The sequence below is a fragment of the Lepidochelys olivacea genome, assembly GCF_965140295.1.
Source record: "Lepidochelys olivacea isolate rLepOli2 genome assembly, chromosome: 10".
In the NCBI taxonomy this organism is placed as follows: domain Eukaryota; kingdom Metazoa; phylum Chordata; order Testudines; family Cheloniidae; genus Lepidochelys; species Lepidochelys olivacea.
This window is the reverse complement of record NC_140420.1, coordinates 12,918,779-12,939,740: the sequence shown is the minus strand read 5'-3', so window position 1 is coordinate 12,939,740 and position 20,962 is coordinate 12,918,779. Positions and strand designations below refer to the sequence as shown.

At 49.6% G+C, this 20,962-nt stretch overlaps 1 protein-coding gene and 1 long non-coding RNA gene across 4 annotated transcripts in view; one reads left to right on the top strand and one right to left on the bottom strand.

The window, feature by feature from the left end:
- MICALL2 (MICAL like 2) overlaps nt 1-13,415 on the bottom strand; it is a 34,783-nt gene extending 21,368 nt beyond the window's left edge. The window contains exons 1-2 of one of the 2 annotated variants that reach the window (XM_084641645.1): nt 12,558-13,415; nt 3,526-3,574 (exon numbers count right to left, since the gene is read on the bottom strand). In XM_084641645.1, the coding sequence (XP_084497771.1) occupies nt 3,526-3,574; nt 12,558-12,700 (192 nt within the window). In that variant the 5' untranslated portion in view covers nt 12,701-13,415. The remainder of the gene's footprint in view (nt 1-3,525; nt 3,575-12,557) is intronic. The other variant, XM_084641646.1, reaches the window with a different exon arrangement.
- A 76-nt stretch (nt 13,416-13,491) lies between these two features.
- Nucleotides 13,492-20,962, top strand: part of LOC311527548 — a 28,540-nt gene continuing 21,069 nt past the window's right edge. For both annotated transcript variants that reach the window (XR_014713363.1, XR_014713364.1), the window contains exon 1: nt 13,492-14,374. This is a non-coding gene — a long non-coding RNA (uncharacterized lncRNA). The remainder of the gene's footprint in view (nt 14,375-20,962) is intronic.

Sequence of the window (20,962 nt, the reverse complement as noted above, 5' to 3'; positions counted from 1 at the left end):
CTTTAACTGGATGGTCAGAACACAGGCTTACCGCCAAGTAGTTATGGCGGCGTCAATTGTCCCAGGACGCACTGACACGGACAGGCCGTGCGATTGGTGCGTCTACACTGCTGGTACACGCTCGTGCCGGGAAACAAAAAGATGCTGGTGGGGGACACACCTGTGTTTGTTGGTACTGGATCAGCTCAGAGCAGTACAAAAAGATACATAAAGACAGCTGTACTTCACGGAGATAGAGCCTAAGAGGGGAAAAGGGCCTTCTGCTGAATCAGTGTGGTTAGTGCCTGCAGCACGGAGGGGTTCCTTGGCCCTCTCCCTTCCTAATACGGAGATCTAACAAGATCACAACCCACGGTGAGTTGCCACTATTCCAACTAACAGCCTGGGAAATGAGGGGCTTAATAATAATATTTATATAGCACTTTTCACCAGTCGATCTCAAAGTGCTTTACAGAGGAAAGAAGTGTCATTTTAGAGATGGGGAAACTGAGGCCCAGAAGTGACTTGCCCAAGGTCACCCAGCAGGCCAGCGGCAGAGCCAGGAATAGGTCTCCTGATTACCAGTCTAGTGTGCGCTCTCTCTCTCAATTAGACCGCACTGCCTCCTAGTAGTAGTGAAGGAAAATGAACAAACATCTTCCCCTTATTTACATATTTCACTTCCAGTAACGAAAAACAGCCTAACAGATCATTTTTGGCATCTGGTAAAAGCCACATTCTTCCTCGCCTCAAGACCTTGTATGGAGAGTTTCAGACTGGAACAGATTTTTCCAGTTGTATAATAAAGCCCCCCGAAAAGAAGCCTATGAGCAGCGAGGCAGCAGCAGGATCTGAACAATAGCAGAGGAAACAGCTGTGAGAGAAGTTAGTCCCATACGTGTCCCAAGACAGTCACAAGCTCAAGGAGAGCCAGTCTGGTGGTGGAGAGAGGCACGGGTTGCCCACCCGCTCTGTGTCTTATTAGCACAGGGACACGTTACCTTATAGCAACAGGAGAAGGAGGGAGGAGAGACTGAAAAAATAAAGGACATGAAGACGGAAGAGACCAAGAAATGGAGAAAGACACAGAGGGGGAGACAGACATGGGAGAGAAGAGACAATATGGACCCGGTGAGCGTACAGACATTTTCATTAATAAAACCAGCTGAGGCAGCCTGAACAGTTCATTTCACAGAGAGAAAGAAAAGAAAGAAAGAAAACAGCCAAGTTCCTCTGTGGAAGGGAAGCCCTCAGCCATGCACAGGAAGCTAACAACCTCCAGAACTTCAGAGCATCCTTGCTGAGCATCTGTAAACGCAGCTTGATGTGAATACTAAATGGGGAGGAGCGACTTCATCAGCCTGGCACTGCTATAAGCCGGTGGCTGGTACCCAGGAAAGCCTGCTATGGTAGTGCACAGCACCCACACAGAAACAAGAGAATTACCTGACTTCCCCTTCAGGACATGTCCTAACGTACAGGAGTGGAGACAGAGAGGAACAGAGCGTGAAGGTCTGATGGAGGGAGAAACAGGACGCGAAAGGTTGAGATGGTGGAATCGAAAGACTCAGACATGACTTCCAACCCCACATGAGCCCAGAGTTTTAAGGAGAGGACTCTCCATCTCAGGCACAATGCTGCTGCTAAGTCATAATTGAAACACCCTTACTAATTCCTCCGCCCCATGCCGCCACGCTCCCCCATGATCCTCAGCCTCTCTCACTCACACACACATTGCTTGTCCCCTGCCCAGCAGCTCACATTACACTTGGATGTGGGGGAAACCTGGGGCAAAGGCGGGCAAGGACATCAGGGGACAGTTCCCGGGGGAGCAGGATCAGATACACACGGTGTGGGGCCAGTGACTCAAACTGGACCACCACCTCTGCTGTCCTGGCTGCAGGGCCATGCGTCACCCGAAAAGGAGGTAGCTGTTTGGACTCGGAAGAGAACAAGAGACGTGTTTGTTCACATCCCAGCCTCACTCCAAGCGGCAGTGAAGCGAGCATGGGCCAGTGCCCGCCCTGAAGGGAACAGCAGCTGTATCTGCGGCCCATCTTTTATGGGGGAAGGCAGGAAAAATTCCTTTCTTCAAGGACTCATCCCACGCTTGGCTTTTGGAGCTAGCGCAGGGAGTGGGCGGGTGACCTGAGCTCTATTCCTTTATGGAGGAAGGAGGGAAAGCGCAGCCCCAGCCTGACCAGTTCCCAAGCTGGAGTAGCAAATCCAGCAGGGACAAAGGCTCTAGAACTGCCCCACCTTCTCTCAGCACATAACTCTGCAGGGAGAGAGGTGGGGGGACCCCCTTACCCTCTCTTGCCTCAAGCTACCTACCAAGTCCCCCTCTGATCTCTTGGGAGCAGCACACAGCCAGTACATTAATGCACCTCCTCCCCGGGGATTTCTCCCTCCTTCGACCCCCAGCCCTTCTGCCCCAGTCTCTGTGGTCTCCCAGCTTGGGCAGGCAGAGGGGAAGGGGGGACTTTCTGACTCCCAGCAAGGGAGTCCACGGCCACGCCTGCCCGACAGACACACCAGGGGCAATGGGGAAACATGGGCTCGCTCCTTCATTACACAGAGCACACCACCCCCAAAGCCTGGCCGAGACGGCTGTGCAGGGAGCTCCAAAGAGGACAGGAACAGGAGCCATCCTACCAGTACCTTTACTGAAGAGCCTGTGGCAGAGGAGAGCTCAGCCATCCCCTTAACTCTCTGCTCCCATACCCCAGCCCACTCTCCATTGCAGAGTACCTCCTGCAACTCCTCCTCCAAAGGCCCCACAGTAGCATGGCTAGTCTCCACTTGAAGCCTGAGCACTGGCTGGGTTACCAGAGAGACGTCCTACACGCCCTGGGGCAGCGCTCCCAGCCCTGGCTGCCCAAGGCACAGAGCACATCCTTAAAACCTGCTGATTCGGGGAGCAGCAACACATGCTGCCATTCCACCACCAGCCGGGCCCCTCTCTCTCTCTAGCAGTCAAGCGTCTGCCTCCTCTACTCCTTGCAGTGGCATCTATCAGCACTTCACATGCAGAGAGCTGCACGCCCCACGGCCCTTCCAAAGTGCCTTTCCTCGCTGCTTGCTCCATAAAAGAGCTGCCCCGCACTGAGAAGCCGGTGAGGATGGAGAATCCGCAGGCCGTTCCATTGCACAAGCTGCCCCGCTTTTCATGGCGAGCTGGCAGAGCACTCAGTGCTGGGAGATGACAAAGCCCCTGTCTGGGGATCCCTGTCTCAACAGAGGTGACAGGGCACAGGCAGTTAAGAAAGCTGAACGGCCTTACGGTGCTTTACCATAGCCGGGGAAGTTGGAAAATGTTTGCTAGAGTCGCCAGAGCAGAGGCACGTAGAATAAGCCGGCGGGTCTGAGTGTGTCATAAACACGCTCCGTTCCCTGAGTTACTAGCGGTTAACTGTGATCTGCTCCAGGCATGGGCGAGTAGCAGAGCACCATGCAGAGACCACCATGCCACAGGGGAACTGGGGCTGCCCTGGGCACAGCACACCGTGGTTAACAGCAGAAAGCAGAACTGCAAATCCCACTTACCAGAGAGTTGTTCTCATAAACGTTTTCCTTACTCAGGACGTTGAAGTCTCTGAAACACGGAAGAGGAGAAAGAGTTTAGCTGGGCGTCGGTAATCCAGAGCACGCCCCTTCCATTCCAGCTCCCCGAGACCCTCGCAGCCTGGCTCTTTTGGAAGAGAGTGGCAGCTTCCTTCCTGCTTTGGCTGCCACCAGACATACCCCAGCAATTCCATCGGAGGCCAGGTCTACACTACAGACTTATATCGGTGTAACCCCATGGCTCAGGGGTGTGAAAAATCCACACCCCTGAGCAATGTAGTAATACCAACCTAACCCCTAGCGCTACGCTGGCGGGAGCGCTTCTCCCATCCACATAGCTACAGCCTCTCGGGGAGGTGGATTAACTACGCCGACGGGAGTAGCATCTTCACTAAAGACGAGCCCAGAGGCCCCTGTTGGTAAAGGCACTCCAGTATCTCCTGCGGACAAAGGTGTGGGCTCAGCACGGGAGACCCTACCAGCACAGCTGGGACTTCCCTGCCATCTGCGACTGGAGCACCGTTTCGGCTCCCTGTCTTCCAGGGCTGGCCATGCTGGCCACCCCACCCTCAGAGTGGGCTATGCCACGCCAGCCAAACATCGTGTACAGATTCACGGCTTCTGCAGTGCGGGAGAGGTAAAGGCTTTTACCTGCTGCCTTCATGAAACACTTGCTCCTTCCCCACACCCCCAAGGATCACTGCTGCCAGGCAGGACACACCTCTCGTATTTGTATCATCATCGCTGCTCCCTGAGGCACAGCATTCCCCTAATGGTCACATGCAGATCCCTGTGCCAGACCCAGAACTACCAGACCCTCAGAGACTTCCAGCATCAGAAGAGCCTTGGCTCCGGTCCTCTCTTCCTCCAGCAGCCTTGGCAGCAGGAGTCATCCCCCTCCTCCAGGAAAGCTGTGAATATCATGCACTTCTATGATACATTCACCTCCTGTGAGCTCATGGAGCAGCAGGTCCAAGTTCTGGATTCAGATCCTGTCTCTTCCCCGACCCCGTTCTCTGCTGTTACATGCTCTACCAGACTTGGGCCTGAGCAAGAAATATTTTCACCTGCTGTACAACATGCAGATTAAGAAAGCAGAAATCATTTTAGAAATCGAGTTTGCTTTCTATCAACGATCAAGCTACAGCTGAAAGATAGAGCTGTTGCTCTTCTCAACCTGGACAGTGGCTAGCCAGAGCCATTTTTATTACTACTCAGTTTCTCTCCAGTTATCACCATGCTACAGTTTTGGGGCTGAAAACATGCAGCAGAATGTTTATAGCATGAAGGGGAACTTCTCATTAATTACAAGAGAAAGAATTATTCATGTGACATTTTGCAAAAAATGTAGGCCAAAAACTTGGGTTTTCTTACGTTCTCAAACAGCCTTCCCTTAATACACACCAATTCACCCCACAAACTCACGCAACCGTTTCTATTTAAAGGGAATAAAGGACAACTATATGAAAAATCCAGGATAAAGCTGCCACACACAGTTCTATTTATAGCACAAATGCATGAGTTTATATCACACACAGGATCATTTGCATGACTGCTACTGAAAATATGGGACAAAGTGTGTCCTTTATATACTTAATACAAGACACGAACATTAGGCAAATAAGGGATGTCCCTTAAAATACGTGAAGGACAATCCCCTGCTCCAAACTTACAGTGAAATTTGTCCTTCAATAACAGAGGGGTTTGAAAAACACCAGTTGCCGACTTCAGATTTCAAACAGATCAGAGTGGGCTGTCTTTTAAATAATTTCCTTTCATCCAAGGCACAAACCGCCACCTCTTCTCTATTTCTTTCATCTGGATCCAGGGTCCCACCTTCCAAGCAGAACTGAGAGTTCACCCCCAGGAACTGGTGAGCCAGGCAGATGGAGAATGAGCTTGGGTTTGATGTCAAAATCCCACTTCTGAACTCCCCCAAGAAGTGCATAAAGACAAGGAGCAAGCCAGAATCCTCCACCCGCCAGGCTGGAGTAAGACTTGCCAAACCATCCCATTCATTCCTTGTCCCAGTGGGCTCCTGGGTGGGGATTTTCCTTCCTTACAATAGTGGCTTAAAAGGAGTATTTTATTTATTATTCTGCTCTATTAAGGAAGCAGACTGTATCACTGAGACAACAATTAAAATCATCCCGCTTCACCTCAGACAAACCATATGGGTCCCTCCTGCCCCCAGCCCAGGGAGCCAGTCAGTTACAAGCCCTTCTCTCGCTCCCGCATCCCCACGCGAGAGCTTGGATCACGCCAGTCGGTACAACTAACACCCAAAATGCCAATGAAAACAACAAGCAGCTCTGTGCCAATGGATAGCAGCATGCACAGCCAACTCTCCCCTCACTGCAGGCTGTTTTCTGCTCACACCCCCAGGAACTGCAAAGATAAATGTAAGATGAACATCAAAATCTGCTAGACTGTGGAATAATCTGCCAAAGGGACTCCTCGCTTGAGTCATTCAAAGCCAGGCTAGACAAAGCATTTAAGAATATACTGTAGGGGAAAACCCCAGCATGGGCAGGAGTTGGAGAAGATAACCTAGCAATTGTTTTACATCTCCAGCTTCTCTGATTTTAAGGAAGCTTGACATAGTGCTGAGGAGAGAGAGAGCAGCAGCTCAAGGAAGGTGTCCTCTCACAGCAAGTCCAATTAGACTGCACAGAGCAATGGAAAGCACCACAGAGCCAGGGCAAGCCCAGGCTTTGCTCTGTATCTTTCAACCTGCCAAAGCACAGATGTGGGAAATACAAAAAAAAATAAATCTCCGTGCCAGAGGTTTAAAATAATGCCAGATTCATTGATTTGGCATCAGTCACATTCCCCGTCACCTCCATGTCACAAGGCTGCATTTCTGAATTCCATTTACACCAGTGAAAGTGGAGACAACATCAAGGCCATGTGGGATGGAGCCTGGAGGTAAGAATTTGGGTTTCTCTCTGCTGAAGGATAATTGAAAAATCCGCTTGCAGTTCTCACTGAAGAGAATGTACACAGCCAGGCTGTTTGGCGATTGTTCCACATAGAGAGCCTCACTAAAAGGCACCTCTCCTCTTCATGCCATGTACCCCAAGCACTGTTTCTCTCATTGGCTAGTCATCTTAATGGCTAGTTTTATTAACAAGATTACATCAGATTTTTCCCTAGGGAGTTGATCTAGCTAATGCTCTTTCTAGTCTGTAGTATCAGTTGCTCTCTGGATCAATTTATCTATAATCTTACAGGAACAACATGAATACAAAGGGAGAACTAAACCGGACCACAAGATTTCTCCACTGAGAAGGCAAAGGAGAACTCAGTTCATTGGGAAGCGAAGAGATGCATTTACCAGACCCTGGTGGAAGGCTCGGGGCAGTGGGGAAGAATGGAGTTTGTTCGCTCAGGAAAGTACAATTTTAAGCCCCTGAACAAAGTTTTCATTCAGCTGGCTGAGATGGCCCCGCTCCCAAGGAGCTACTCCAGCCCTATCATCTCCAGCTTGCAGCGTTTGTCATGATCCCTCCTTAGCACATGTGTTTCCATAGGGAAGATCCTGTCTGCTCCTGCAAGCCAGTCATAGGATGCAACAGCACAATGGGATTCTGCAGCTGCTCACCTTGTGACTGAGAACAGGAAGCAACCCAAAGGCTGCCTGTGGAGAAAGGTCCAGACAATGCCCCGGGTCTCTACATGGGGTTCCCTGGGAACAGTGAAACCTTCCCAGTTCAAAGGATCCCTTGCAAGTAGTAAAGGCCCTATGACAGCAGAGGAGAAACCTGACCTGTTCCTGCACAAACGGGACTGTCTCTTGGCAGCCAGCTCTTCCACGCAGGACATGCTTGTGCTGGCTACAGCAAGGGCAGTGGAGCCCTAGGTTTCTGCCCATGCACACACACACACCCCCTACACACACACACACTCCTTCGATCAGCCACCAAGCTACTGGCAAACCAGCTCAAAGGCCATGGAGAATCAGCTACAGATAAAAAGACATGGGTGAAGCTCAACAAGTCTTACTTTGCTTAGGGCTCTGTGCGGCCTTGGCAATAGCCCTAAGCAATGGCACCTAAAATGCAAAGCCCAACCTGAACAGTGCTGAACTACAATCCATGCTCATCCTTTAGTTTGCTATGTAGAGGGACAAGTATGGATGAGGTAATATCTTTTACTGGAGCCGCCCAGAGAAACGGCTTCTGGGAGGACAGAGTCTGTTAGCCTCTCTAATCTAGTGGCTCCAGGAATGCTTTGGTTTGTTGATTTTCCAGGTAACAAGGAAGACAAGCAAATTGTATGACTCTGCACTTATATGCAAATTCGCTGCCGCAGTCTGATTGGGCTCCCCTTGCCCAATCCACTCCATTCCTGTCTGCCTCCTAGACTTGCTGTCCCCTATGGAGCAAACTCGCCTGGCTGCTCTCATTCCAGCTAGCTGATAACAACCATGCTAAGGTCTCCTGGAGAATAAGAGCAGACAGATACTGTTCACGGCTCACCAGTTCCAGCCATCCAATTCTACGCAGCCTGCAGCCTGCCAGGGGATTCCATACCCCCTCTAAATTCTCATATGCTGACCTTTTAACAGTTAAAAGAACAGGAGTACTTGTGGCACCTTAGAGACTAACAAATTTATTTGAGCATAAGCTTTCGTGAGCTACAGTTAGTTAGCAACCCGAGAAAGAATATCACCAATGGGCAGCAGGGAAGAGGGAAGGAAAGACGACAGAGCTTAATCAAAACCTTTCCACCAAAACGTCCCTAAAACATCTGGAATTAATACCAGAGAGCACGAATGACAGAGCACAGTTTCTCTGCTTTTCCAGACTCACTTATCAGTACAGACTCAAAACCCACTAACAGGACTAGCAACATATCACACCCCCAGCTGATGCCAAGGTGAGAACACTGCAGAGTTCACATCTTGGATCCTGCAGCTGGGAAGCTTCACCTTCTTCTGACAAGAATAAATTAATGCTCTGTATTCATTTCCCACTCAACATGGGCACAAACCTGCCTGGAGCGGTGCATGGACTGTGTATACAGGACGTTAAGAAATCTTAATCTATTGGAGTGAAAGGGGAATTTAATTCCAAATTCATTCAGTCCTGGGTTTCTTTCCTAACAAAGTCCAACATGCCCTAGTCTCCTAGAGCACGTGGGGAATGCAGTTCTAGTTGTATGCAGGTTGCCCAGTGCACAGAGCATAGAACCTCTTGCCATTGCTGCCTGACCTCAGCTAAATTTGGAAGAAGTAATCTTTCCCTTCACATGTTTTCTGGCAGGAAACAGGAAGAGGGAAAAGACGTTATATCAGCCTCCCCACCGACCTATGGACTGCAAACCCCAGAACAGAAAACCGCAATGTTGTTAAAGCTTTGCTGACTGCCTGAAGTCTCCTGCTACTCCCCATGCCTCCCGGAGGAAGAAACACCCTCTCCATAGCATACCCCCGGAGCTAAAATGTCATCTGTGTAAGCCAAGAGAAGAAAACATGTTGCAAAACAATCTCTGCAGATTTACAGATCAACATTCAATCCGTGATTTATAGACACGAATTAGCTCTGTTGCAAGGTTACCAAGCTCACAGATTTGCAGGAATTTAAAAAAAAAATCCAAGCTTCTGGAGCTTCCCATGGCCTCCTGCAACTTCCGACACCAAGCGTGTAAAGGTATCACCTCCACCCAGCAGCACCTTCACCTGCCAGTCGTACACCAGCTGCTTTGTTGTGTGACTCTGCTATTGTTAATATGAACAGGGAGACCAGTCCCAAAGGCCTTGTCATAATTTCACCTGCACTTGTCTGTCTGAGCACGGCTGCACCTGAAATGCTCTGCGGCAGAATTAAACCAAAAAAAAAACAGGGAGCAATCACAACAAGTGTTTGCAGCTTTAGTGAACAGAGAGATTTATTTAAAGTGTGTCTATCCCCTGCTTTAAACATGCAGCTGAAGCATTATTTGTACCCCCTGGACTGGCCAACAGGGAATTTCCCTGGAGCTCAGGTAGCCAATCCCCTGCCCAAGCGTCCATGTTTGATACGGTGTGACACCCATTCAATACAAGGCCAGCTAGGACGTGGCTAGGTCCTTTCTGAGTGTCCGGAAGCCACATAACCTGCTGCCACAGGCATTTACCATGTCACTGACTCTGGATTAAAGGCAGGCAGGGGAACATTTAGAGTCCTGCAGAGAACCTCCAAGACAGTAAACATGGTGAGGTGGCAAGAAGTAAACAGAGCAAGGCAATGGCACCTGATCAAATAATGGAGGAAAAACTAGTTTCAGAAAAAGAAAAGGAGGACTTGTGGCACCTTAGAGACTAACCAATTTATCTGAGCATAAGCTTTCGTGAGCTACAGCTCACTTCATCGGATGCATGTTTCAAAAAGGTTTCAGAGTAACAGCCGTGTTAGTCTGTATTCGCAAAAAGAAAAGGAGTACTTGTGGCACCTTAGAGACTAACCAATTTATCTGAGCATGAGCTTTCGAAGCTCATGCTCAAATAAATTGGTTAGTCTCTAAGGTGCCACAAGTACTCCTTTTCTTTATGTTTCAGAAAGACTGCCATGGACTGGGTGGCTGCTCCTGCCGGTCAAACAAGTAATTCATTCGCTGGTGACAGCCTCTTTAAAGCACAGAAGCAAAGTTCAAAGAAACCCACAGTCACAGGAGAGAGGTGAGCGGGGATGGACGGCCACTTCCTTAGGTTAAAGCAAGAAGTGAGACACCTGTAAGAGAGGCTTCCCCACAGAAAACTGAACAGACCACATAGGACAGCCTAGGCAGGAGGGCACAGTCCAAGGAATCGGAGAAGAGCCCCAAGAATAGAAGAGACAATCTAATTCCTTGCCAGATTGACATGGCCTACCACAGGGGACCCAAGTACTCCCATCAATGTGACAGAGAAATTCTCTCCCTGCCCCCCGGCTTTGTTCTCACACTTCTTGTGTTACTAGCCTTCAAGCTAAAATCACACAGTAAAAAGAACCCAGAACGCAACTTCAGGGGCAGCACTCAGCCCTTCCTTTCATAATGCAGCTGTTGAGTCAGACACCACCAGCAGTGGAAAAAGAAGGCAAGACCTAAACCCTATGGGACAGCGGTGTAACAGGCTGAGCAGCCTGGCCTCCTGGAGATGCCCTTAGTGCATAATGAAGTCACTGGGAGTTGAGGGCTCCCATTCCCTCACAGGATTGGGCTCTAAATCGGCAAACAAGCAATTGGTGACAAGCAGGCAGCTACTGAGCTCTGTCTGTGAGCTGTCGAAGAGCTCTTCTGAAAGCAGCCACTCACTCTGTGTTTCCATGGAAGAGGCCATGGGATGGGGGACGGAGAAGAGGCAGTCAGTGGAAGGAGTAGTTTCCTTCCAGCATGGCTCCTTTCAGCTCCCCAGCATGGAATCCTGCCTGGAAATTCCCAGGGTTTTTGTTGTTGTTGTTGCTATAAACTAGCATTTATTGGCCAGCTAATAACTGATGAAATTGGCATTTGGCACAGCATGGAAAGTGGAGCCTAAACAAACATTAATTGCAAAGAAGCAAACATCTCCCAACTGGCGTTTAAACTTGTTTAGCAACAGAAGGGACATATTTTAACTGTTTACAGCTCAGCCCCAGCCTTTCGCCACTCGCTGAGGAGAAGAAAGGAGTGTGAACGGGGAGAAACGAGCCATTGGCTCGGAGGTTTTCTGCTTTCACGACAGCACAACTATTTCAGTGCCAAAGCAGAACACCATCTAACCAGGGCTGGAAGGTTTGTAGCATTGTAGACCAGACTAGGTGGGGGAGGGGATCTCTTTTATTGGACAGACTTCTGTTGGTGAGAGAGACCAGCTTCAGGTCTGAAGAAGAGCTCTGTGTAAGCTCGAAAGCTTGTCTCCCTCACCAACAGAAGTTGGCCCAATAAAAGATATCACCTCACTCACCTTGTCTCCCTCATAGCCTGGGACCAACAGGGCACACAGCTTGAGCGTTCTATTATGCCAATGCAGCTAGCCCCCAGTCAGCAAGCCCCCAGCCACACAGGCCCCCCAAACACAAGGTCATGGCCCTGCAGCAGGCCCAACTGGACAAGACCAGGCGCTGCCCTTAACTGGACACAAACTCCTGCGCTAGGCAAATCAGACACCTGGACTGAGCTAAAATAGCTGCTAGCACCTCAAGGAGCTGAAAGAGATGGCACTCAGGACAGCGCTCCCACCCCATAAAGGCCACAGTGCTCAAGGGCCGCCCGAGTCACAGTTAATGCTTTGGGACACTACACTCTGACTCTTCCCCCATTACCATGGTCCTCGAAACCCAGACTCACATGCCAACCCAATCTCCCTTGCCCCCGTGCAATAGGGCAGGACAGAGAATTAACTCACAACCCAATTTCTTCCAGCAGCCCAGGTGGCACTCAGGTGGGTACTATGCACTGAAGTTCCATGGGAAAGACCATGATACCTAGCACAGAAAGACATGCCTGCCGCTCCCTGTCCAACACTCCAGCCAGCCAACCAACCCTCCCGTCCCCGTGCTACAGAAGAGAGATCCAGTACTGAGTGCTGAGAAACATAATTGTGCATGGCTATTAAGTCATTCAGTGCATGGACCTGCCAGGATTTTCTGTGGGGCATTTTTCCAGTCAAGTTTTAAATGACTCTTAAATTTAAAGGAGGGAGCAAGCATAGCTCAGTGGTTTGAGCATTGACCTGCTAAGCCCAGGCTTGTGAGTTCAATCCTTGAGGGGGTCATTTAGGGATCTGGGGCAAAAATTGGGGATTGGTCCTGCTTTGAGCAGGGGGTTGGACTAGATGACCTCCTGAGGTCCCTTCCAACCCTGATATTCTAAGATGAGCAACCATTTTTATAACCTCAGTTCCATGACTCCTCAGTGTTTCTGGCATAAATAATTTACAAGTGAGAGGACACCAGATTTCCATGGGAGGGAGACAGAATTTGGATCGAATGCAGGAGAACTCCTAAGGCAAGATACTAGAAGGAACCAACTCAGAGGAGAAGGGGCACCTGAAGCTCCCTGTTACTCACATGAGGTCTGGTTTGTGCCGATGAAGAATGGCACAGAATGCCAGGCCGTCCCGGAAAGAGGTGGTCATGTTGGTGATGCTGACATCCCGGTAGCCTTCACACTGCTGCTTGCACCACAGCTGCAAGTTTTTGATGGCTGCCATTCTGGATAGCGGGGCAGTCAGAGACAGGGGTTAGGCAAGTACAGGAGAGGCAAGCCAGATCCCTGCTGCGATGCTCCCAGTGGAAAATCTGACATCCAGAGCAGCACTTCGCGACGCCAGGAACTGAAGAGCCCCAAACTCCACCAGCTTGGTTCTGTGATAGACCCAGACCCTTCACCTGCTGCAAAGTGCTTTTGCTACCAACCTCCCAGGCCGCTTCTGCGGGCAAGAAAAGGTATGCTGCAACCAGCCCCCCCCACTGCTGGCACAAGTCCTCCCCCGTCGCTGCTGGGGATGAGTGCAGGCAAGGCTAGTTCCTGCCCCTTTCACGTCACTGCGGGGGGGGGGGGGTGTGCAGGAGATGCTGGTGCAAGACCCTCCCACAGACACTGCTGGGGGGGGGGGTGCAGGCGATGCTGGTGCAAGACCCCCCGTCACTGCTGGGGGGTGCCGATGAAGCTGGCCTCAGCCCGGCTGTGTCTAGCGGAGGGAGCCCGCGGCAGCCCCGGAGCGTGTCAGGAGCTTCCCGACTCCCAGCCCCGGACGCGGGGAGCCGCCGCCGAGTCCCGCTCGCCGCCCAAGGCGCAGCTTGTCCTGCGGCCCCGCTCCGGCGCCCTACCCCGCCGGCGGGTCCCGGCTGCAGCCTGCTGGGTGTGCGGGAAGGAGCCGAGCCGCGGCCGGATCTGTGGGGAAGAGGCGGGGAGAGCGCAGGGGAGGAGCGGGGGGAGGGATCAGGGCGCCCCCTCGGCCGGGAGAGAGGCCCCTTCTCTGGGGCAGGGGGCCGGCCCCACTCCGCCGAGCAGGGTCGCGGGGCACGCAGCAGCGCCGGGGGGGAGCTCCAGCCCAGCGCCCCCGGCCGTGTGCCCGGCAGAAGCGCCGAGCGGGCGGGGCGGGAGAAGCCCCAGTGCCCCGACCTGGCCCCCCCGCAGAAGTGGCTGCGGGGGGGGGGGGCAAACAGGGGCAGTGCCCCGGGAAGGGTTTGAAAGGAGCAGAACGGGGGCAGGAGCTCCTGGAAGGGCCCCCCACTTGCTCTAGCCCAGGGCCCCAGGAAACCTTGATCCACCTGTGCAGGCCAAGCCCTGCCAGGGAGCGGGGGTGCTGCTCTCTGGCTCTGCTCGTTCGCTGCCCTGGTTGACGCCCAGAGAGCGCTGGGTGCAGGCCCTAGCCCAAGCCAGGTGGAGACCATGGAGCTGCAGAACCAGCCCCCCGGGGCCTAGGTGAACCGACCTAGGCAGGGGAAGGTGCTTTCCTCTGGCTCATAACCGTGGGCGAGGCAAGATCAGGGAGATAGCTCACCAGATCCTGGAGCTAGCACAGCTGTTGAGCTGGGCTTTTTCTAGCCTGATTTGGGGCAAGTGTAGAACTATCCTCTGGAGCCGCATTAACAGGACTCAGGCAGATTTCCACACATGTATCCCTGCTCTCTTCCCTCATGCGTGAGCGCAGAGGACATCTCTGCCGTAAAGCTGCGCAGGGCAATTGTGCAACTAGACAGAGATGTGGGGAAAGATTCAGATGGTGGGTCAGAATCATTAAATGAGTCTTCTCTTTGTCCTGTCCTCAGGCTGCTTCCCACCACGTCCCTGCACATGTGATTGCCAGAAAAGTAGTGCTCAAGCAGCTAGCATCACAGGAGATGCTCCAGCTTTTTGAAGCTTTCTGCCACCGTCACAGGTATGTAGCCTCACTTGATTATCCTGTCTCCAACTCTGGTGCAGAGCTGATGAAGGCAATGCCATATAGCTGATGTGCACCAGGTGGTAGATCGACTAGGGGGAGCCAGAGCATATGGGCGATAGGGTCATTCTCTACTCGTTTGCCATAATTGAACGCTTGTCTGGTTGGATGACAATGTTAGGGGTTTAAAGGTGGCAAGACAAGTTAGATGAGTGAAAAAATCTTGAAGCCAGTTTCCACATCTGTCCCCTGTTCATACAATAATCCATCTGCCCATACATTTATGCATCCCCTACCTGCTGATTTTTCAGCAGAGTGACGCCTGTTCACTCCATGCGTGTTTCCAACGAAAAGGCATGTCACAGTTCCAATGCACATGCACACCCTGAGCAGCCCCACTGTAGAAACTCGACTGGTGTGCATCAGAAAGGAGCCTCAACCAATGCGGCAAATCTGAACACTTTGGCTCAAACTTAAACTTTGCGCCAGCCTCTCTCTAGTGTATGTGTATCATTGCCTTAGCACGCTGAAATCCATGTACGTTTGCTGTTGCCGCGGTAGTGTGGCGAGTTCAACAGGTAGAGGCAGCCTGCATTTCTAGTTAAAGAGCAAGCACTCTCTTCCAAACACTACCTGCGCCTCCCGGCTGCCTGGTCAGCCTGCAAAACCCTAGTAAACTGGAAGCTGCTGGCGGCACTGGGTGATGCAGGATCAGGGTAGAAAATTTAGGGAAGAGGATGTAGCAAACAGAAGCAATTTATATCAGAGCTGGGAAGCTACTGCTTCCACTGCACAATACAATTGGGTTTAGGGGGTAGGGTCTAGAATAGAGAGGGAGGGAAGCTGATAGAATGCTGTAAAAACATGCCATGATAAACAGCTCTAGGGTCCATTCATTGTTACCCTGCCCTTTGTGTTGTCATTTTTGCCAGTGCAGAGTGGATGTAAAGTGACGACTTCTGTCTCCTTTGCACTGGTGTAAATAAAGAGTACTCAAGGCTCAGCACAACAGCGAATTGAGCCTGGAGGTCTCAAACCAGCCACCTGAATGAGGCATATGCCAGACAGCAGCTCCAGCCCCATATTAAGGACCATTGCGTCTCTCATGCTGCCCCACAACTGAATGAGCAGAGCCTTCTCTGCTAACACAGAGCCTAGATCAGGCAGAAGTGTGTGGGGACAGCAGCCAGAGTGGGCTTGCTGCTTCCCAGACACAGCTGCACACGAGTGCAACTGACAGCAAATCTGCACCCAGAAGAGAAGGAGCTGTTGGATGTAGGAACATAAAGGCTAGCGCCTGAAAGAGAATTTTACAAGGGGTAGTTGCATCTGAATTTAGGCCATTTTTTACACTCAGTCAGCAGTTAGTGACTTGATCCCCCTTCCCAAAGGTACGGAGTTCCCAAAGTCCCAGTTTTGGCTCCACTATGATCCACAAAACTCCCTCCATCCCCATCAGTACCTAAACTCTCTTGGCACCTAAGTTTTCAGGGTAAAAGTTCCCTAGGTTTCTGCCTTTGGGCATGCACACTACTGCCTCCCTCTAGGCATCCAAATGCCTAACTCCTGCCCCAGCCCTAGAGTGATTCACAAACTGGGGGAAGACAAGCATTTGGCTGCCTATGTCACATGTGGGACCCAATCGGCTGGATGTGCTCAGAGGCCACCTACCTGATCGGGTCCCGTTCAAACGCAGGTCCGAGGAGGAAGAGGAAGTGGTGGTGCCACCCTATAACTGTTAGCCCCAACCACTGGACTACAGAGCTATTCTCTCTCAGTGCATCTTCCACTGAAATACTTACATCACTGGGCCAGAGAGAGAGAATGGCTCTACAGCCCAATGGTTGGGGGACACACCTGCTCCAATCCCTCCTTCAGTATAGAGCCATGCGAACAGCTTCAAGAGGAGAGTCTGAGGGACCCTCCTACATTAGAATAGCCCCTGGCTCAGTGGTTAGAGCACCCTCTTGAGACAGGGCAGATCCCTGTTCAAATCCTCTCTCCTCCTCGGGCTAAGGGGGGAATTGAACCCAGGTCTCACAAATCCCAGGACCTTGCTCTATAACCAGTGGGCTAAAAAGTTATAACACTTCCTACTCCATCCATTTTATGTGGCACGAGGCAGGTGCCTAAATCATTCCCACAAGAAATGCCTTAGGAGCTTGACTCTAGCAGACAAGTTCCTGTTTGTGGAGCTCCAAGCAGAGAGAGGCACCTCCCTGCAGTCCAGACTTCGGCACCTAGGTGAGAGGACAGGGCTTAGTACATTCCACTGCATTGGCATCTTCCATTAGCTAGTTTAGGCATCTCCCTGCATAGCATGCTGGCTTCGGTGGTTAGGCACCTATCTCTCCTACTGCAGCGTAGAGATGCCTAGGCACCTAATTCAGGTTTTGTGGAGCACTATGGTGTTCCTATGATTTTCTATATGCGTAAAAGTTAGGCACAATACTACTTGGCATTGCAATACCTAAGTCCCCCTTTGTGAATCTGGGCCTTGGTCAGACGCCTTCAGCTGAGCCTCTGCCCCAGTGTGTTACACCAGGGGTACGTAGGAGGAAGGGATGGTGATCGTTAGCATCAATTAACATTATCAACTTAAAAGAAACAGCTGGAAAAGCAAGGAACTCACAAGAAATGTATTTGTATAGTTGACAAAGCAGCAAAGGACACAAAATAATGCTTTCGTCTAAGAGCTGCCTATAAATTAGGTATAAAGAATTAATACAGCCAATATAATATATTAATGGCATTTCTATGACATGATATGGATAATATATATTAATATATAAATACCTTACAAATAATTCACAGTGTGTTTCCATTTCATCAACAATCACCAGCCAACGTATTTACTTTATGGGAAGGATTATACATTTCATTATAAACGGCTTGCTGGGCATGTCAGCAACTTTTACATCTCCATTCACTTTATTATTAATGGCTTCCTGAACAGTAACAGCACAAAGATGCACACAATGCAGTATCAATATTTGATGTGGCATCTATAGTCTCCCATTTATCATTTATAACAGGCTACAAAAACATTATAAAACATTTATTCCACGTTTATAGATCATTTTATACTAAAACAAAGTTGTGTTATAAATACATTATTAATCCTGTGTGCCATTTATAGGAATCCCTTGTAATAAGGCCTGAGCATATGTTGCTCTACAACTAAAACAATCAATAGACTGTTGGGGCTGATTGGAAATATTGCACCCTCTGAGCCAGCTTTCTAGTGCTGCGTGGCTTCGGCAAAGGAGCAGAAGGTAAACATCTGTTTCTGCTCAGGTTATGCTAGAAATGAATCAACCCTTGATAAGGTCAGTCAGAAGAAATGCAGCATAAAACCAGAATTGTTTCACCCCATTGGACAGGTGTGTGGCAAACAAAGGTGCGGTTTCTGGGCAAATGTTAACAGAAACTTCCATGGCAGAGAATTCTGGCCCAGTTAGATCTAGATTATCCAAACCAGTTCTTAACCTCCATTTTCTTGCAAACCTGCGAAAGGCAATGGTCACATTACTGTGGACATTAGGGCATCATACTCAGTCCTCTTCAGGGAGTTTGGGAAGTGCAGGTTCTGCCGTACCGAGGAGGAGGGAGGCGACAGATGTAAAAAGTTCACTTGTGGGATTTCTTTTTTTTAATTCAGTGAAAACAGGGTTTTGTGGAGGTGAGCATTCCCCTGCAGTGTTTGCTGCCCAGCTATTGCAGCATTGGGAATGTGAAAATGAATTTAGCCCTGCAACCCCAGGGCCAGTAGAGCCCAAACATCTACCCAGCAATTATATAGCCCTGCAGCCCAAGTCAGCATACGCAGGTCAACTGCAGATCTTTAACTTCAGTGTAGACATCGCCTTCATCACCTAGTCTAACCTCCTCTATCACACAGACCCTTAAATCTCACCCAGTTACCCATCAAGAGATGGAAAATCCACCACTTCCCTTGGTAGTTGGTTCTAGGCAGTGTGGACTGAGCAAAATTCAGGTTGGAGACACTCACTGGTACACAATAGGCATTGGGTTCCTATTACATGGTAAAGGTGATAGCAATGACATATGAGAGATAGTAAGCTCATACCCTATTATTACTAATGATTCAATAATATTGTGTACAAGCGACAAGTACTTTGCTGTGGGCCTCATTTGTCTCCATGTGCTCTTTTGGTCTAAGTTCCATTTTCCTGTATTTGATGCCAGACCTTTGTAAATGTTGTTTGTCCCTGCTATGAAAGTCCAGGGGTGCCTGACTTCTCCAATGCGATGGAGTTCATTCCACAAAAGCACAACAAACACCTGCCGAGATTCTTTCCTAACACATGCCCATAAACAGTTTGGAGGACTTGGAAACATTGCTGGCTAGTGCAGCCGCAGTAGCCAGCCACAGCACAAAGCTATATATCTGCTGTCACTATTGACCAAAAATGCTTCACTTTTAACTCATCATCTTCTTAGTCCTAAATAACAGCACGATCTGGCAACCATGTGCCCAGCATACCCTGAATGTCCATGACTGCTACGGACATCAGTTCCAGGCACATCAGTTCCAGACTGTCTGCTGTCACTCCTTAAACTCATCCCAGTTTCCATACACTTTATCCCAGGGCTGCCTACTCTCCTGATTTTATAATTCATCTTGCAATATTTGGTGCTTTTGTAAAAGCCCTAGCTCTAGAATCCTGTGATTACCTGAGAACCTCAGCTTTCATTATAAAACGTACGTTTCTAGTCCTCTTTGTTGTGGACGAAACCTTGGAAGTGTGACCTGAGTGCATCCTAAAGGCACAAAACCACAAGGCTATGATTTTGGGAGGGTCCTGATTCTTTATTTTTGAACATTCTGGGTTAGCAATACTGATATCTTGATATATCTCAAGACCTTTGGACCCAGGGTGAAAATTACAATTTGCTGACATGTGTAAGAGGAAGTTATCTCAAGGACAGGAAAATCTTATCCTACCCATGTTGCAAAATTACTTGGCATTTAACAAGTCTTTGTCTTCTCTCAGTTGGCTTATATATATATGGCTGTTATTTCTCCCAAGACTAGCAGGGGCATGTTTTTCTTATGCTTTCAAAATTAATGACTTATTTTAGATTAAGGAATCAAAACAGGAAGGAAGAGAGTGTGTGCGTCTCCTCTGTAACATAATAAATCATCTGCGCCTTACCAAAAGGCGGCCAGGCTGATTCCTCAGATATTTAAAAGGCCCGGGTCAGAAAAAACAAAGAACAATTTCATAGCTCCGCATGCCACTTCAAAATGCTTTCAAACCAATCACTCATGATTGAGGCCAGTTTGCGGTTTTACCTGTGAAGTACCTGGAGAAAAATATAAAATTCAAGTTCAAACATGACTTCACATTGAAGGAAGCTGAAAGTGAAATAAGATACACCCAGAGGATCCACTTGTGTCAACCTGCAAATCCCTACGCTGGGTGCATTGGGGACGCTTCTCAAGAGGAAATACATCCCCCAACCTTGGAGTAAGGAATCTTGAGCATCAGGAGCAAGTGACGCTGTTATCCCGGTGCGTAAAGTGATTTCCCGTCAAAATAAATAAATAAAAGTATTTCACATGTGGGGGTGGGTCTCTGATCCTCACACCCCCAGAGCTCCCTCTGCCCCTCATGGTGAATGGGCCTGTCTCCACTCCTCTAATACCATTGCCTCTTCCCATGGCTTCAAGAGACTTCAACTGTTGCAGTGAGGTCAGGGACGAGACAGTCACCCATTCCAATTCTCTGGGATAGGAGAGTCCTAAAGTATCAGGTGTCCTGCAAATGAGGTAAGCAGGACATTAAAAGGGCCCAGAAATTTATGGTGGGGTTGCCACAGGATTATGCTGAGTCATGACTCAATGCAACAAGTTTGACAATTTATTTTAAAAGGTGACAAGCCCAGACCAAAGGTATTAGGGTCCCTCTCCGACGGATCAGACAAATACACAGTGATCTCTGCACCGTCAAACAGAAAGAACACTCCAGTTACGTGAGGATTCAGAGATCTTACCTCTGCGTATCGCTGAAACAGAAAATGAAAATTGAGTTTTCAAACCAGAACATGTTAGGTTGGGTGTGGTACCCTCTCCTTGTCATGGATCACCATGGGAACATGCCCCTCCCAGTTTTACTCTTTCCTTCAAACTGGTTTGCCACTGCCATCCTTTGATTTTTTCACCTGTTATTAGTGAAGCAGAGAGTAAAGGCTGGTGAACTGAGCTGATAATGTTTGTCAGTGATTAGATAGCACTTTCCCTCTTCAAGCCATGCTACAGACATTAACAAATTAACCCTCACAGGCCCAGGCCATGTGGGTAAATGAGTGTTATCCTTGCTTTACATACTGGAAAAAGAACTATGGCTACACTAGAGAGCTTACAGCGGCCAATTAATTAATCTGCCCCCACCGAGCAGCAGCAGCTATCCCCGCAGGAGAAGCCCTCCTGCAGACGTAGTGCTGTCCAAACCAGCGCTTAGGTCAGTGTAACTTATGTCGCTCAGGAGGGTGGCTTATTCACACCCCTGAGCGATGTAAGTTATACCGACATAACTGGTAGTGTAGACATAGCACAAG